We start from the raw sequence: 18,883 nt of genomic DNA, 5'->3' as shown, positions 1-18,883 counted from the left end.
TAAAAATACATAAGTAAAACTTAACAAGAAAAGAAAAGATGGCTCACAAAGAAGTTGGAGCAACATTCATCTACAGAAGCCTCGCTGTCCACTGTTTCAACGTGCCCCTGGTGCGAACGCCCTGACCTAGTCTTTCCTCCCTGCACGCCGAGGGTCAGAGATGCACAGGTGGGAGAAGATACGGTACCCTGGAGGGTCTCCACCAAACAGGCTCGCCCCCTTCCTTCCTCTGTTGTGGGCCTCTGTACAATGGCTCTTCCTGACCCGTGCTTCTGTACTATGTCACAAGGGCCACCTTCGTAACTAGTCCGGTAAACCTTGTTACCACATACGTGTTGGACGTGTCCCCCTACATGTCGAGGTCCCTGTTCACCTCATCCCCAGATGCCTTCGTGACAAGTACGTGCAGAAGAAAATGCAGGTCTTTATCAAGGATTGTGAAAATCCTGAGCCGCTGATTTGCTGTGGGTCTCTGGAACACCACCGGGGTGTGCTGTGGGTCTCAGGAACACCATCAGGTGCTCCGTGGCTTATGCCTAACTCTGGTTGAGGGCCTCAGAGCTCCATGTACACTTGACCTAAAAAAAAAGGGTTCAGGGTCTGAAGAAATATAGTTGGTTGTTTTCAGCCTTCAATCGAGCTTTATTATTTTCTTCTTAGTCCTGATTCACTCTCTTTTTTCCCCCTGCATCTTGCCGTTCTAAATGGGTCTCAGCTCGTTTTTGGCTTGAGGTGGCTGTGCATTAATGCAGTGAAATATTAGGTATGGTGGGAGGGGGCATTGACGGAGCATGCAACTTGCTGTGGAAGGTGCAGAGAAGGGGGGCCCAGCCCAGCCTGGGGGAGGGGTGTTGCCAAGGAAGGCGTCCCGGAGGAAGGTTCTGAGCATCGCGCCTGGCATATAGGCCCTCGGAACTGTTGCTACGGCGAGAGATGGCATCTGAGAGAGAAGTTGACCGGGAGGAAAGCGAGTAAGTAAATTTAGCAGAGAGAGCAGCACACAGGTTCAGAGCGGGGACAGAACGTCGTAGACTGAGGACCTATGTAGTGTTTGGGTATAGTGGGGACAAGGGGTAGGGGCTGAGGAGGCTGGAGCCCTCATCACAGAGTCTTGTGGGTCCTGCGAAGGGATGGCTTGTTTACATATATTTTTTTCTTTCTCTAACAAAATTTTTTAAATATATTTTACTTTTGAGAGAGAGAGCACAAGTGGGGGCAGGGGAGAGATAGAGGGGAACGGAAGATCCAAAGCGGGCCCCGCGCTGACAGCAGAGAGCCTGACGCGGGGCTTGATCTCACAGACTGGGGGATCGTGACCTGAGCTGAAGTCGGACGCTCAACCGACTGAGCCACCTGGGCGCCCCAATTTATTTTTAAGGTAGCAAGGAGTCTCTGAAGCTGGGGAATACGCGAGAATGGCAGGTCTTGACAGAAGTGGACGTGCTGAGTTGAGGTGCCAGCAAGGCCCCGACTGAGCTGTCCAGTTGGGACTGTGGATGTGACTGGGCTCAGCAGCCAGGTGAGCTGGTGGCCCACGTGCGCAGCTGCGGTGTAGACATGTTTACAGGATCCCCGGCTCTGACCCCTTTCCTTCCTACGTTCATGACATGTATCTCATTTTACCCTGAACTGTATAGGCTTGTGTGTTCAACCTCTTACTTGCCATCTGATGTCTCAGTGAGTCCAAAACAGAGCCTTCGCGCCCCCCACCCCCACCCCCATGCGTGCCTCGTCCTGATGCGAGACATCAACCTTACCCGCCAGCCCCTGCCCCTCCTCCCAGGACCTTTCTGGTGTCTTAGGTGACACCCTCTGATGGTTTCCCATTGCACCCAGAATAGATATAGTTTCCTCATGGTCTGCAAGACCCCTGCCTCTCTCTCTCTCTCCACCTGGTTCTGCTCTCTCCCCCTTTGTTCACTTCCCTCCAGCCACTGTGGCCCTTACTGCTTTTCTCTAGAACTTGCCTGGCTTCCCGTCTCAGCTGTTGTTCGATTGGAACACCCCTCACCAGATCTTCCCACAGCTACTTTCTTCCCACCGTCCAGGTCTCAACCCAACCGCCTGTTTCTTAGACATTTTCCTTGACCCTCTTAGCCTAGGAAGCCCTCCAGCCCCTCCACCGCATTATCCAATTTTTCTTCTGAGCATTGATTCCCAAGTCCGTGCCCTCTCTGCTGGATCCCTGGTCTTCGGGCTGGCCCGGGTCACTGGCAGGTGAGGCTAGAGAGGTTGGGGTGAGGAAGAGCCCATGCACAAGGGTTTCACACCAACAGCTTGGTGGGCAGTGTCTCCATGACTGGCATTTCTGTCCTCACAGGATTTCGTTCTTCCTGTCGGTGGACTGAGGAAAGGACACCCGTGCAGAGCTCTGCCTGGTGCTTTGGACCATCTAAGTGAACGGAGGCTGCACTTGAAGGCCTCGGTGTTTAGATGTGAATCTGGGATACGGGAGGGATAGTGGGGGGATACTAGAGTGCGTCTTCATTCTTCAGCTCTCGTGTGGAAATTCAGAGTAAAGTTGGCCTTTCCAAATTCTTGGTTTCCCAAACGTGCCCCAGAGAAGACCGTCGCTGCTGGAATTTGGTATTTAAGGATTTCCCATCTGCCAGGGCTGGAGTCAAACGTCTCTTGCAAGTCTATTCCTTAGCAAGATCAAAATTTAAAGCAAATGGTTTTTAGCTTTGGCCGTTGGTAATTTTTTGACGACGATCCTATTGATATTTCTGCTGAAAATCACGCTTGAAAACTAGACGCAAAAAAATTACTTCCATGCTCCAGATAGCATTGCATTTCTTCTATATGTTTTACTTTAGAATGTGTGCCCTGATACATATATTTGCTTCTTGGATTTATAAATGTTCTGCCTTCCTTCAGAAACTACTTTCGGTGCCACGTTTAGTAGTTAGTAAAATAGAAATCCAAAGGTAAAGTGAGTGAACAGAGTTAAGGGGAGTACAAAAAAACACATAAGAAAGTTCTAGCAAAGTTGAGGATCAGTCCCCAGTGAGGCTTGCCTGCCGAGCTGTTCTACTTGCTGGGTAAAGGGCGGAGCCTTCGCCTCGGGAGCTATGGCTGCAAGGTTCAGACAACACCGGATGATCAGAATTGAGCTTTGTGACCATTTCTCTTGCTCAGACAGAGGGTCACCCAAGCAGAGCTGAGTGATAGGGTCGACACCTGCCGCCAAGCCTGAGTTTTCTTCTGGAAGCAGCTTCAGACCTATTTCAGCCCTTGAGCAAGTACTCCATTGAAATCCCCAAATGCCGAACTCTGTAAAAACCTGGTCTAGCTCAGAAACCAAGGTCTTTGTCGTGTTCAACTCTCTTTGATTAACCTCCCTTCTGAATGGATTCTGCAGTGAGATTCTCAAAAGAGAATGGATTCTCAAGACCTCTGTCTCTCTAAATTACAGATCAATGCAGCCTGGCCAAAGGTCTTTCCGAGAAAAGGCTTTTGAGAGCATCCTCTCTCATGGCCATAGCAAAACCTCAGAGATGCTTCTAGTCGTACACTAGGTGGCCTCTGCTCCCCAGGTAAACTGAATAAATTGGCCACCTGTATGCAGTTATTTGATACTGAACCCTTAAATATTGGAGAATGTTAATGAAAGGCATTCATGTAGGTTTGCTTTACAGTTAATATTAAGTCAGGACAACAGGCATAGACTGTACCCGTGTGCTTTCGAAAGCCAGTCATCTTTGTTTATAATACAGCACGAGTGGCATATAAGATGCGTGTTTGATAGACAGTTTATCTAACCGTTCACCATAGTTTGCGTTGCAAATACTCAATTCACTTTTAAAATGCAGGCAAAGCCAATAAAAAATCCCAAGTGGCAAACAGTATTGCCTTCTGACAGATTTTCTCATAGAGGAAGCAGAGTGTGTTAATAATGGTGATCAAAAGTTGCAAGCTGATAACTACCAAACGAATTGATCTGTAATTTAGAGAGAGAGAGGTCTTGAGAATCCATTCTCTTTTGAGAATCTCCCTGCAGAATCCATTCAGAAGGGAGGTTAATCAAACAGAGTTGAACATGACAAAGACCTTGGTTTCTGAGCTAGGTCAGGTTTTTACAGAGTTTGCTGGTAAGCCATCTTTACTTGAAGTTCTGCTTGAGGTTTGAAGAGTTAGGACAAGGAGTTTTAAGACTCAGTCTTAGAAGAGCTTGGAGATCCACGAGATCCGGTAAGAACCAGATCTCCTGATTGCTGATGGATCACTGCAGGCCTCCAGCTAGAATCCTAAGGCACCAGGCCCTCCAACCATCACCGATTCCTTTGAATTAGCACCCCTGAAGCTGACTTGACTCAAGTTTTTTTAACCAGTAAATTGTTACAGAATTTAATGTGGTTTTTGGTGGTGGGGATGGTGGTGGTATTAACTGTTGGTTTTTGTCATCTTCGTAGAGTTAATACTCTGTGGACAGAGTAGATGTGTTACATTCAGCTTTTTTGGCCAATTAAAAAAATTTTTTTTAACGTTTATTTATTTTTGAGACAGAGAGAGACAGAGCATGAATGGGGGAGGGTCAGAGAGAGAGAGAGAGACAGAATCCGAAACAGGCTCCAGGCTCTGAGCGGTCAGCCCAGAGCCCGACGCGGGGCTCAAACTCACGGACCGCGAGATCATGACCTGAGCTGAAATCGGACGCTTAACCGACCGAGCCACCCAGGCGCCCCAAGGCCAATTTTAATTATTCATTTTGATGTCACTGAACCATAATGTCCATTCCAAAGGCGAGTATTCAAATCCCCTGACCACGTCCTTCTTACCTTCCATTTTTACGTGGATTTTCCAAAGATCCAGACTTAAATAGCTCTCTCTCAAGTGTAATACTTGGTGGGGTTTTCCCTCATTATTTATTCATTCTTTTACAGTTAAAAAAGTTAACATGTTACTCAACTTTTCATGACGATTAGAATAACATTGTGCTTAATAGTGCAATAAAGTACTCTTCTTTTTTATAATAATGCTACAAGGGGCACGTAGTGGGTGCTTGTGTGAATAAGCATCGTGCTTCTTTGCCCAGCCGCACTGACACCAGCTCTTAGGGTCAGGTACTTGCTTGAAATTAGTACCAAGTGCTTGCATTCTTTGGATGGCTCTTAACAAAAAAGGTATTACATTATTAGCTGTTTTTTAAAGAAAACATTCAAATATGAAACTTCACCTTGGCATCAGTTGCAGGATGAGTTAGAATGAATGAAAAGTGAGCCATTGACCGTTTCCTGGAGAAATCACGACCAAGTTAGGAAGATAAGGATTTTTAATTTTCTCACATCAAAAAAAAAAAAAAAACCCACAAAAATAAAACAAAACAAAAAGCACAACCGTGCAGGTCTTGAAAGCAAGGAAACAAACCATGTAAACGTATAAAGAGTCCTGTACTGTGATTTTCACAATAGCCTCTCACCAGTGCTGCTCCCTGAATGCTTTTGTTTTAACACCGTGATGCCATTTTAACTTTAATATGAAATGAGACTCTGGATATCAAAGTTAATAAGTGTGGTGTCGATGGCTGGATTTAATGTTGTGTTCACTAGGAAATAGCGCCTCACTAAATCCCTACATGTTGTTTCCCCCTTTGCACACAGATTTATTACAGATCTCTCAGGACTATGGCTCATATACCCCCACTCTCCCTAGAGTTTAAACACTGTTACTGTCTAAACCATCAGTATAGAAAGGTTTAAGCATCTCTTTTTTTCTCATTGAGATCTACACCATCTCAACCTCTTAAAAATGGAAATGCATAAAAATTACTTTTTAAACCACAAATGCGAGACTACTATTTATTTAGATATTTGGGGGCATAAGTCATCTAAGAATGACTAAAGTTTGTCTCCCCTTGGCCATTGACTCAGCTGAAAATCTGGTAGAAAATATTTAATTTTTGTAACCTTGTTCATTAAACAGGGATTACCCATATCCGCTTTAAAAATACACCAAAAAGCACAAGGTGAGCCTAGGGTATCTTGTATCACAAAGCAAGGACCGGCTCCAAATCCAATGGGATCATTTCCAAGGCTACAAAATCCAGATTGAAATGGCCCCCCTTGGAACACCCCGAGCACCAAAAAGAATACTGAGAGTCCTAGCTTATGACACATAGAATTAATTCTCAAACATGCACAAGTCTGCAGTAGTACTAAGAAAATGAAAGGGGAGGATACAGAGGACTTTTTAAAGGAATAGTTGGTCTTTGCAGGGAAACGGCACCTTGCAAATGTGGGAATGATGATGGCAGTAGGAGAGTACAGGTTTGGAGTCCTCGCTGTGTTCATTCAGTCAGTTAAGGGTTGTTGATGGTGGTTTGAAAACGGGGTCATCCACATGAAACAAAAGTACCACCTCATAGACTTATTAATCACCCAGGACAAAGGTACCCTTTTAATGGAGAGGTTGGGAGGTCCTCTCCTCACGAAGTGGCCAAATTTAGGTGACAGAGAGCAGAACAAGCTGACCTGGGTGCCACCAGCAGTGGTTGAGCCATTAGTTCACCACATCACCCATGTGGCATTCAGGCTGGAAGTGGCCGGCCGTAATCAGTTTCCCAGGAAGCCTTCAGGCAAGTGGAGAATGTGGGGAGGTCTGTGAAACAATTGGCCCGAATTCCCCGAGAGAGAATCATGGGTAAGAAAGGCAGGATTGGCGGCAGGGAGAGGAGGACGGGGTACGAAGACACACTGAGGAGACCTAAGCACACATCGTGGTGAGTTCTTCCCTAGATACTGCATCCAGCAGGGCAGGGGCGCCCCAGGCAGGTGGGGGGTGACTGGGGAAATCTGCATACGGGCCATCGTGCATACATGGGACACTATGGAATTGCTGGTAGGTGTGACCGTCATGTGTGGTTACGTAGGAGAAGGTATTCAGGCAGGAAATTTTTTCATGGAAGATTATCAAATTTCAAGACTCTTCTTTATAATAGATTACTTCCTTCTCTCTCGTCTTTGCACCTAGTCTGTAAAAATCTAAGTTGTGGGGGAGGGGTATTGGGTTCACGCAGTGGTTCAGTTCCGTCATTCATTGACCGAATAGTTACTGAATGCCCACTGTGTGTCACGTTCTCTAGAGGTGAACAAAAACGAATCCCGGCTTATCCTTTCCATCCGAAGATGTTCACCTTGTCTCCCCTGGGGATGCTGGGGACACAGGGTGGGGAGGGGACACCAGAAAGAAACATGAGCCAGATTTAACTTGTAAACAGGGTTTATTTCTGCCGGAGCCCCTCCTGTTCCTGGTCTAAACTTCTTTTAAGAAATAAATATACTTGACCACGTGACTCTCTGTAGTTGAAATCCTTGTAGACGTGTTGGGGGCTGACAAGGTGGCGGCCAAAGTCCCCTCTGCGGTCTTTGGACAGATGGGCCTGAATTGCTGTGCTTGGACGTAAACCCCCTCATTTCCTTATTTTTCTGACTAAATGGTTTGTTTTCTTCAGGCCAGTTCCTGAGCATCAAGTCCCCATCTCTGTGCTGCCGTTTGGAGGAAATACTAAAATAACTGCCAGAAACATTTGTGTATTTTTTTATAAATAGAGTAAACCCCATCAAGGCTCATGTTAATTTTTTTTTAATCCCTCATGTGTGAGTTTCATGGTAAAAGAAAATGAAGAAGGTAGACGTGGTGGCAAGTTTTTGTTTTAATGTGGCTTTTGGGGGCTCCTGAAGGTCGAGATCGCAGAAATCGAAACCCAGTAGAGCAGTCATAACGCTTATTAAAACACTCGCACGTGCAAAACAACTCGAGCTGTTTTAAGATTCTTTCAAATTTCTAGACGTGTGTCATAGCAGATCAGTTCCCGCCTTCAAAGTATTATGATCGGCTTGGTCCCTTTGTCATTGTCCCTGTAGGAGGTGGCCACGGTGGTTGTTATCTGGCCACCCAGACGAGCCTCTGTTAGGGCGTCTGCCAAATAAGTTCAGATAATCCGTAAACACCAAGTGATCAGTGACTTTTGATATGTTCCTAAATCAGCTTTTTGAAGAACTAACAGAAAAGTACCCCCCAAAATGCCAAACTCTCACATCCCCAACAACCTGAACAGATAGCTTTGAACACATTAGCACCTTCCTTTTGCCAGTGTAGTTTTTTGACACCAGCATATAAACTCTCGGAGCCCGGAGACCGATTCCTTATTTACTGCTCTGCCCATCCTTTCTTAAGAGTGCCTGGTACACAGTGGGTGCTCAGGAAACCTTTGTTGAATTTTAAGTAATATAAAAACGTCCCCGATAAAGTTGTAGCCGCATTTGACCCCTACCGACAGTCTCTCCCTCCTCCCGCCTTCAGAGGCACCACTGTCCTGAGTTTGGACGCTTCCTGTTTATTTTGTATGTTCAAACATCCATGTACCCACAAGCAACGTATGGTTTTATTTTATGGTTTACGATTTACATAAATGGCATCAGGCCGTAAGTATCTTCCTGAAACTCGCATCTTTCCTTCGATACCAGCTTTTGAGACTTGTTCATGCTTCTTGCTTTTTTCCCCTTTTAGCTGCTATTCCCTCATTTACTATATTCATTTTCGTCATCGATGTCCCTGCTTGATAGACTTTTAGATTGTTCCCAGCTCGGCAGAAGTCTGTTACCTACGCGTGCGTCCTCACCACCCCCAGTCTTCGTCGTGGGCATAGGAAAATGGAAAAGTGATAGTATTTCTAATGTCTCTAATCGCTACGAGTTATAGAAGCACTGTGAGGCCACGGAATGGCACTACGTGTCGGGCTCTGTGCTGAGCGTTTCATATATTCGCTTTGTCTTATTTAATACAGCAGGTTGTTTTACAAACTGGAAAACTAGTCTGACGTTACAGAAACATTGGCCAACCTCCACAACCCCCTAAGCGGCAGACTCAGGATTTGAGCTCAGTTCTTGGATACCGAAGCCTTGGGTGTGAGCATACTTTCGAGGGAGGATGACCCATTTTCACTCGCTGGACCTTCTCTTTCATAATGGGAGATGTTGAGTCAATATAGTTAGCCAAGTTCCAAAAAGTGTGCAGGGGGAGTAGAGGAATGAACTGATGGTCTTTGTTCCACTGAAAAATTGAGTTGTCTGTGGCATGTTTCCCTCGTGATAGGAACGTTTTTTTTGGCCTGCCTGTCGTTTTAGGGGTTGAACCAATTGAAAGTTTCCTCACCGTCACTTCTAATGATCTTCAGGTGGATAATTGGGGCAGCGCACTTGTCTTGTTGAATTAACCCTTCACGAAAAGAAGGGAAGTCTAAAATTATTCATGAGACGTAACCATTGGCTGTAACTCACTTCTGTATGTATCCCTAGTTATCTCTTTAAGGAAGCTTTCGAAGGGATGTGTGTTAAAGGCGGGGGGGGGGGCGCTGCGGGGGAGCAGAGTCGTTATTTCAGGCAATTCCAGAATATTCGAAAATGTATTTTTACTTTTTTGCCTTTCATTCTGCAAGGCTGTTTTCAATCTAATTTAATGAGTCCTCAAATGAGATCTATTTGAAGAAAATTACCTAATAAAGTATGAAATTAGTCTGGAGACTGAGAATTTTTGGCACGTGGCTGATGGCAGCCTTTCTGATAAGCAGATATACGATGATGATGATGGTGGTGGCGGTGATGGTGGTGATGGTGATGGGGACTGCCTTTGACTGATGTGTCAGCTTTTTTCTGAACAGACCCAGACTACCTACGTTCTCAAATTGAGCCGCCCCCATTACTTTATCCTGTTGTGTATTGAGAAAAATTGGCACACAAAAAATAAGGAACTTGAAAGAAAATGCTAGAAAACGTGCTAGAAAATGGATTAGGTAGGCTGCCTCAGGATGTGTTTTCAAGAAATTTGGAAAGGACCTCCCCCTCCCCCCTCCCCAACCCTCCAATACTTTGCTTTCACAAAGCCTGACCTTCTACAACTGAACTTTTTTTGTTGTTATGTTTTTAAAAACTATTATGAATTTTCAGAGTATTAAGATGACCTAATAACTGTTGATGATCTATGAGGTTTAAAAAAAATTATTTAATCAGAGATTTAGTGTGAAATATAAGCCATAAGGTATCATCAACATTGGTAACACTGTGGGTAGGTAACTGTTCTAGAATCTGGCATCAGCTCTTTTCCTGAAAAGATTTGGTGACTGATGGGGAGAGAGAATGGATTCAAAGCTACTTCATCCCAAAGTACAGAATGACGTAAAAGCTCCCGGAAGGGATGCCTATACGTGCCTGGAGATACGCTGTCCCCATTTAATTGCTGGGAGTCGCCTTTTGGCCCAAGAACCAAAACCTGCATGGGGCTTTCCAGTGTCCATCCAGTGTTGTGTCCGCCACGTGCCTTTGGAGCTGGTGACGTCTCCATTCCCCCAATGAGGCCAGGACCTTCTGCAGTTTATAGATGGCATTCTGCACGCACCTAACAAAAGAGGTGACATCTCTAGGAGTTCCCGCCGTTTTCGAGCTACGATCGTGCTTCTGCTTATAAAGAGCTGGGTTGGATGCCTTCCGCCAATTATACCTTGGCCTCCTTCTTGCCTTTTTCCTTTGCTATGAAGGCTTTTGATGGAGCTTTTCTGTCTGTCTGTGAGCCGTGTCTCTCCCTCCCCTTTTCTTGTAGTGCTGTTCATGTAATGCTTTATCTCTCTCCCATTCATATTTTTTTCCTTCCTTTGTGCTGCATGGAGACTCTCTGCTGTACAAGTGTAAGTATTTGGGTGGCTCTGCAGTTTCTGGCTGGGCTCGTTTACAGTCTCGTGTTCCATCTGCTTGTGCTGCCTGGCTGGTCTCCCAGGAGACTGAGTGTCGTCCCCCGGCTGCGGATCCTGCATGAAACAGGCAGCAATTTAGAGGCAAGATTGCATTTTACAAGGTGCTTCAGCTAGAAAACAGGCGATGAATTTAAAGTATCCTGGCTGTGCCTGAAAGCAAGCAGAGTGTTGATGAAGAGGGCACCAACTTTCAAGAGGGGAAAACGGCCTTTTCCATTCCTGTTTAAAAAAAAAAAAAAAAAAGACATGATTCCTTAAACGTCCAGGTTTTGTTTGGGGTTTTTTGATTTTTTTTTTTTCCTGATTCTTGTTTCCCAGGGTTGTAGAAATTTGGCATCATGATTTCCTTCTTGGATTAGGAGAATTTTCCTAATCTGTTTCCCAACTTTTTTTTTAACCAACCGCTTTTTTTTAAAATGTAATTTTCTTAATGTTTATTTTTGTGAGAGAGAGAGAGAGAGAGAGAGCGTGAGCAAAGAGGGGTAGAGAGAGCGAGGGAGACACAGAATCCAAAGCGGGCTCCAGGCTCTGAGCTGTCAGCACAGAGCCAAACACGGGGCTCTATAGAACTCACGAACTGTGAGATCATGACCTGAGCCAAAGTCAGATGCTCAACCGACTGAGCCACCCAGGTGCCCCTAACCAACCGGGTTTTATTTTGTTCCTTGTTTGTTTTAACCTCGGGGAAAAGAAATTAGGCATTCTCGAGCTTGACATGAGAATGTTGTTGTTTATCCTTTGCACAAACTCGGTAAAACGAACAAGGAAACTTCTCCATCCTATTTTTGTGGTGAGAGAAGCAATGGAACTCTCATTTTAGAAAAAATGAGTGTGTCTAGGAAGTATAGGTTAAGAGTGAGTTTAGCAGGAAAAACTGTGGCTGTGTTTGTCAGGCTCCAACCTTAGTCCTTAACTGGTAGTAAAATTGACATACCCCTTGGGCTACATGAGAGGAGTTTGAATTCCATCATAGGAACTGGATCAAAGGAGTAAGGTTTCGGAGCGGTAACACTGTGCTCCCTTTAGATTCCTGTAGAATAGGAATAGTGGCCATGGTTTCGTTCACACTGTCTGCCAAGGTGGGCATCTAGTGATGGTTTGGGATGTCAGGATGTGGAAGGAGTCTTGTGTTTAGGGCTCTCCTTCCTTCTAAAGTTACGTTTTAAAGACTTCAACACCCTGTGCCTCATGTTTCCTGAGTATGTGAATAGTGAAAAGTACTTACGACCCACAAGATGCATCTTTAAAGATAAAGTAATTTCGTCTAGGCTTAAATAGTAGACAGTGCTGGCCATGAGTTGCTTTATGAAGAGTCCATTTGGTCAGTATACCTCCCTTTCTTCTGTTGCTGACACCCCCCCTTTCATCTGAGAGGCACTTTGTGATTTCTCCTCCCAGCAAATATTTACGCATCGACAAATGTCCAGGGCAGGAAACGAAGGCCAAACAGTCTGAGAAAATTAACCCTTGTCATTTGGATACAGGAGCATTAACAGTTCTAAAGACAAGGTAAAGCTAGATCTCTTTTCTAGGGTACAAGTCCTCTAACCAGCAGGTGTGAGAAGGGGAAGACTAAGGGAGCATATAGACCAGATTTCTGGAAAAACATAGAATATTTGTTCTTAAATGTATCCTTGGGTGCCTAAGCATAGCTCATTCTTATGTTCCCTCTTGCTCACGATGTGTATGTAGTGGGATCATAGGACTGAGCTACTAAAGAGTTTTCTTTTTCTATAAAACTGTTAAGGAAGAAAAAATTCTAAAGAAAAGAACGAAAAATAAGAGACATAAAATCCACTGTTTCTTTTTCCCTCTTCGTCGTTATACGTAAACCACGAGAAAGAAATCATGAAACAGTTCATCCGTCAGCAGTGTCTCAGTGTCTAAAATTGGGTTGCTTTCTCAACACCAGCGGTCGAAACTCGCCTGATTTCGAGCCCTGACTATTGTCGCAGAAGCCCCTCGTCCCCACGTGAACGTGGCAGACTTCACAGATGTGTCAGATAGAGTGAAAGAGTTGCGTTTGAAATGTAAAGAGCATGTGAGATGAAGGAAAGCTTTGAGGCATTAGAAAGTCAAACCAAGAAGAGAAAAGTAGGTCCCATTTGGTGGATGGCAGCTATGGAGAACCCGGATGGTTGCCGTATGAACCCCTCAGTGTCTATATAGTTAGCTCGAGCTGAATGACCGATTCACAGGTAGGCGTCAGTGTGTAAATGGGTCTCTCTCTACCTGTCTTTTATATTATGTATAAACGTTATAGATCATCTGTATTCTTTTACATATAGCTCTCTGGTCATTCCTTTTCAGCTATTCAGAATTGTAATATACTTGAAATGTCATCATGGTCGTATGTGTTACACACAGTTGGTATCTGTTCTAAAGGTTAAAGAGGGAGACTTGAGCCAGATTCTTTTTTGCCCATGAACATTTTTTCTGTAAAATCAAGAGTCGCAGGAAAAAAAACGCTGGACGACATCGCCATTCCAAGCATTTTATTTGTGGCTGTCCAAATGAATTGGCTGGAAATTAGTCCCAAGCTGCTGCTCGATCCCTTTACCTGTCACGGTTGTATGCAAAGTGGAGGGAGTACTAAAGACATTTTTCGTGAAACATAGCAGATATTTTGGTAGTTGGGTTCCCCTGAGGATTATTTATTCTTAGAGGTTTCCCTTATGAATAGACCAGTCAGGCCGCTCTCTGCTTCAGTCAACCGCGAGGTCAAGGTCAGTTTCGGGGGAGAGCAACCCGGAAGCTGGCTCCCTTTCCAGCTGCCTCGGATTGACGCTTGCTTTACAGGTAGATATTCCTGAGACTGTCTGCCTTTGACCTAGAAAGAACCAAATTGGCAAGTTTTCCCAGTGTATTTCAGGGCGACCCGTCTGGCTTTGAATATAATTGCTCATCTCTTCTCTCCCTTTTCTCCCAATAATAAATACTGGCAGAAGGATATTGTTATTAAAGCCGGCATAAAATTGTTAGAACTGTGAAGTTGTTTGTTTCAGAGGTCAATATGAGGGTTCATTCTTTGAACCAAAGAGAGTTTCTCACCCTTGTGGCTGTTTTTGGGGAGAGCCTTAGATGACGGCCTATTAAAAAGACTACAAAGTAAGTTCTGTTATCTCTTACTTCACACAAAGGCTGGTCTCCAGGATCAAACCGATTAAAACGTCCCTCACATCCATTCATCGGTATAGCGATGGCGAAGGGTGTGGTTACAAGGGATGCTGGGCCAGCCTCGTGAGGATCTGTCCCTGGTGCTGTTCCTAATGACACTTTGAATGGTGGCCTTTGTCATCTCTGTGAGTCAGTTTCTTCCTTCAGATTTGAGAGGGGATGACAGAGGCCTCCTCTTACTTTCACTGTGGTCCTGTTGAGGGAGAAGCTAGCACCTTCCTTGGGCTTGGCTTTATGTAATCAGCAGTTGGCACCAAGGCTTAAGTTCTGGTGGTTCGGGTGTTGGTCCCATATTTGAAAGACTCAACGAGAAGCGACAGCAGATACAGACTTGGAAACTATGCCAACCGTTTCCTAGTTAGTCTTTGCCCATAATCTAAGGGTCAGAATCTTGGTGGCAGAAGTGGGAGATGGGACAGTTACTTGAAATACCGAGGTGACAAAGAGTCCGGTGTCGCCTTGGAGTTGCGACCGTGGTCACGAGCAGTGAATAATTGCACTGTCGGCTTGTAGCGGCTGATGTTTTACCATCCTTTAATCGTATTTTTTATATCCATTTTTTTTAACGTTTATTTATTTTTGAGACAGGGAGAGACAGCATGAACGGGGGAGGGTCAGAGAGAGAGGAAGACATAGAATCTGAAATAGGCTCCAGGCTCCGAGCTGTCAGCACAGAGCCCGACGCGGGGCTCAAACTCACGGACCGTGAGATCATGATCTGAGCCGAAGTCGGATGCTTAACCGACTGAGCCACCCAGGCGCCCCTTTATATCCATTTTAGTATCGTCAGGTGCAGCTGGGAATTACATTCTGTATCATTCACTGTTCCTTTCTGCCATGTAAATACAGTGTAAGCGATGAAAGCTGGGGGCCGGGAAGGGGGAGGAGGCAGAGGGGGCCGTACGAGTCGAGAACATCGTCACCCTTTGGAAACGTGGGGGCTCGGTCTCCACAGGGAGGCCATCAGATGTGACCAGCGATCCTGGAAAGAGGCGAAACAGATACTGAGTTTAAACATTTGATCCCAGATGCTCCCTCAGCCCCGCCCCTCCTGAACCGTTAACTGAAGTTTGGAAGGCGAGTTTTGCGTGGACGCCTAAGGGCTTCCTTTATTTCGTTGCTAGATGACGCCCAAATCCAAACGGAAGAGTATCCATAGCCGGATGCTGCGGCCTGTTTCCAGAGCCTTCGGTGAGTTATTTCTGTGTCCGTGAAACACCCTCAGCGGGGACCTCGGGCCGCTTCGGAGCCGTTTCCCGGGGATGCTCTGTGGGAGCCAGCGCTCAGAAGGGCAGTCGTGTGGTTTGTGAACGCATGCGTGTGGGATTGGGTGAGGGGCCTGACGTGACCTTTAGGAATTCCGCAGCCCATCCGGAGGCACTCAGCTTGGGCCCGGGGCTCTGCTTCGTTTCAGAGATGGAGTTTGACCTCGACAAAGCTCTGGAGGAGGTGCCCATCCACATCGAAGACCCGCCCCTCCCGCCCGCCCGGCAGGAGAAGCGGAGCTCGGGGCTCATCTCCGAACTGCCTTCTGAAGAAGGGAAGAAGCTGGAACACTTCACCAAGTTAAGGCCGAAGCGGAATAAGAAGCAGCAGCCCACCCAGGCGGCGGTAGGTGGACCGGGCCCCCCACCCCCCACCCCTCCCGACCCAGGGGGAGCGCGGGGGACGGACCCCCCGCACGACCTCCAAGCCCGTGTCTCCGCTGGGTGCTCGGCGGTTGGGGAAAAGATCATGTGGTCGAGCGCCCAGGGCCTCGGAGTGGAGTTGCCCTTGGAAGAAATCCTTAGAAAAGTCGCAGTCCCGTTGCGGGAGCCCAGTGGGCTCCATCCTGCAGCCTGCGACGTCTGATGCGGACGGGGGGCAAAGAGGCGCCGAAGAACTGGTGTGTGACTGACTCGAGGGTGCCCACCTCTGCCCCCGCCCCCGGCTGTGCCTGCCTCCTCCCCGCTCACCTGCCAAGCCGGGGTGGCGAAGCGGGGTTCCCGGGGCAGCGCGGAGACCACACCCCGTGTCCCCTGCGGGACAGGGTGGGACGGTTTGTGCCGCGCGGCCTTCACGTAGCTTACCCCGTGCCCCTCCCGGGCGCACGTCTCCCCTCTCCTTTCCATGGTTGGCCCCGGGGTCTCTGTCCCCATCTCCCTTCCCCTGCGGTCCCCCGGAATCTCTGCCGTGTCCCCACCCGCCTCTGCGGCCGCCCTGTCTCCGCTGACCTAATCCCCTTCCGCCGGGTCTCAGTGGTTACTTGACAAAGAAAACTGCATCCTTCCCGAAACCACTTCCCGTGGGCTTGGTGTCGCCATGGGCTTCCTTTTCAACCCCCCTCCCCATTCCGGTGACGCCTTGGACTGTGTTACTTGCTGCCTGGGCCGTGTGGGCAGAACCCGGGGTTACAGTCCGTGGCTGACGCTGCCCTGTCTGCTCTAGAGTCAAATAGTCACCTGCCTCCTCAACGTCAGCGTCCCAGAGCACCTCGGGCTCAGGCCGTTCAAAACTGGGCGCGTCTCTCCCTGTGAACCCGCCTTCCACTCACATCCCTGACCGCCATGGCGCATCATAGGTGACGAGTCAGGATATGATCCTCATGAGACCCCAGGTCCCAGTCCCAACCCAGACCTCCTCTACCTTCCTCCTTGTCATCCCTGCCTTTGCTGCTTCCCACCCAGTGTCTCAGTCCTCCAGAGCTGTAGCCTTTTCCTCGTCACTTCCCCTCCCTGCCCCACACACCTCCTGGGCTGACAACCACTCATCTTTCAGATCTCCACTTGCCTCAGTGTGCCAGGAAGCCCTCTCGGTCTCTACGTCTGTGCTCCCATAAGGCTGTGCTTGCAGGACTCCAGGGGAGGCCATTCTCACAGACCGGATGTGCACAGTGCCCCGCCTGAACAACCTGCCATGGAGGCCGTGGCTCTTCCAGTGCCTGCTGTTCATAACTGTTATAGCTGCCTTTATAGCTCTTGTCATAGTGTTTTCGAAGCACTCTCTCCTTGTCTCTAAGCTTCATGTAGGAAGGCAGGTAGTTTATTACCCTTGGATTTATGCTCAGTGGTGAGTATGGTTTCAGAATAGGGTGGAGGGTCAGCAATACTTAGAGGATGCCGTGTGGATGACTGGAGGCGTGGATGGGTAAAGGTCACAATAATTATGTGCGTGGTCAATCATTCATTCCACCCTGCTCAGGCTTGTTGTGTTGGTTAATTTCTCATTTGAATCTGAAAAGCATGACATGGTTTCCAAAAAAAACAAGGAAACAGCTTTAGTGCTTTGTTTTCTGATTTACTTGATTTTAACTTTTTAGTCCACTGTTACATATTCTTAGAAGAATACACTTTTATAAATCTTATTTTTTTTTTAATTTCTTAAGTGTTTGTTTATCTTTGAGAGGGAGACAGAGTGTAAGTGGGGGAGGGCAGAGAGAGAGGGAGACACAGAATCTGAAGCAGGCTCCACGGGCTCTGAGCTGTCAGCACGGAGCCCGACGCGGGGCTCGAACCCACGAACCGTGAAGTCATGACCTGAGCCGAAGTCCGACGCTTAACCGACTGAGCCACCCAGGCGCCCCGAACTTTTTTTAAATGAGGCCTTTTTAGATAGGGGAAAAGATGACCTCCCCCACTCTGGATTCGAGGTGGTCACTGAATAAACGGCCCCTCCGTGGCTCTCTCCGCATAGAGAGTCATTAGCAGCGTAACTTGTACCCAAAATGGCGGCGGAAGCGTTTCCTTGATGAAGTCAGTGACCCACAGAAAGAGAATATTGTGGACGTATTTAAAAACCAAGAAGGGGAGGGAAGACGGCTGAGATAGGGTCCTCGTGGAGGGACGCGCCAGGCATACGCCGCGGAGGGTTTAGCTTCGGCCACGGCGGGGCCGGGCCGCGTGGGCTCGGGCTGCCCCATCCTGGGAGCCCTGCCGGGACCCGGGCTGTGTCCTGAAGCGGAGGGCCGTGGCCGTGGCTCCGAGGCCATCTGGCTTCTTGCCAGAGGTCTGGCAGGTGAGAAACTGGCGCGGCTCGCTTCCCTTTGGGCTCGCGGCGAAACTGGACGAACCTCGGATTCGCGCGCTTTGAAAAGTGCTTGCGGTTTTCAAAGTATCTTCCTGTGTCTCGACGCCGCGACGTGAGGATGAGGGGCTGACGGTTTGTCTTCCTCACTAGCGTTCCGTAGCGACGGTCACTTCTGTTGCTGCTTGGTTTGCTTTTGCTGGGACCGAGGAGACTCCGTCCGTCCTAAGTCTGTTTTAACTTTCTAGCGCTTGCCCTTGACCTCGGATGCCCCTACGAGCCTTCCTAAGTATCAGAATGCTCAGAACCAAGGTGTGGCTTTCCTTTTCTTTTTACTTTTAGCATTTCTGACGCCAAATGTGTGGGCTCCCCCACCCGGCACCCCCTTCCCCAACTAATTCTTCGACTCTGGACACCAACTGAACTACAGTTCAGCTCTGGCATTACCTGGAGTTAAGCTGGACCCCACAGGTTAGGGGCTCAGGGGCACCCCCACTTGAGACACCAGTCCCAGCATGTCATCTGTACTTCTGAGCAGCTGACTGTAAATTCTAGAGAGGGTCCCACACGCCGCTCCCCAGGTATGATAATTTGCTAGAAGAATTCAAGAATTCAAGTTAAATGCCAACGTGTCCGTTTCTGCAGGGCCAAACTTGGATTACTGTGTCGTAACTTTGGTTCCTGTGCCAAAAATATACAAATAAATATCTACATAGATATGAAGAGTAGACGACTATTTTTAAAAAAATAAGTAAAAGTTCAATCTTCGGTCAAACTACAGTGCTTCTAAACTACCAGACATCTTAGGAAGAATTGATCTAGACATTTTACCTGTACCTTTTAAGTCTTTACTGAACCTCTCTAAAAACAAACAAACAAAAAAACCCAACTGATTTTAATGACGAGATAAAATATACCAGTTTCTTCTTTTTTTTCATTTCATTAATGTGTATGTAAGAA

General features: G+C 47.2%; 1 protein-coding gene across 13 annotated transcripts in view; it reads left to right on the top strand.

The window, feature by feature from the left end:
* The window catches only part of CARMIL1 (capping protein regulator and myosin 1 linker 1), a 314,075-nt gene that overhangs the window by 257,796 nt on the left and 37,396 nt on the right, over positions 1 to 18,883 (top strand). For 11 of the 13 annotated variants that reach the window (XM_058732802.1, XM_058732797.1, XM_058732803.1 and 8 more), the window contains 3 exons: positions 10,661 to 10,678; positions 15,046 to 15,112; positions 15,336 to 15,532. In XM_058732802.1, the coding sequence (XP_058588785.1) occupies positions 10,661 to 10,678; positions 15,046 to 15,112; positions 15,336 to 15,532 (282 nt within the window). The remainder of the gene's footprint in view (positions 1 to 10,660; positions 10,679 to 15,045; positions 15,113 to 15,335; positions 15,533 to 18,883) is intronic. The other 2 variants (XM_058732804.1, XM_058732800.1) reach the window with 1 other exon arrangement.

The sequence above is a fragment of the Neofelis nebulosa genome, chromosome 6 (assembly GCF_028018385.1).
Source record: "Neofelis nebulosa isolate mNeoNeb1 chromosome 6, mNeoNeb1.pri, whole genome shotgun sequence".
In the NCBI taxonomy this organism is placed as follows: Eukaryota; Metazoa; Chordata; class Mammalia; order Carnivora; family Felidae; genus Neofelis; species Neofelis nebulosa.
The sequence above is the reverse complement of the archived record's forward strand: the minus strand, read 5'-3'. Positions and strand labels throughout refer to the sequence as shown.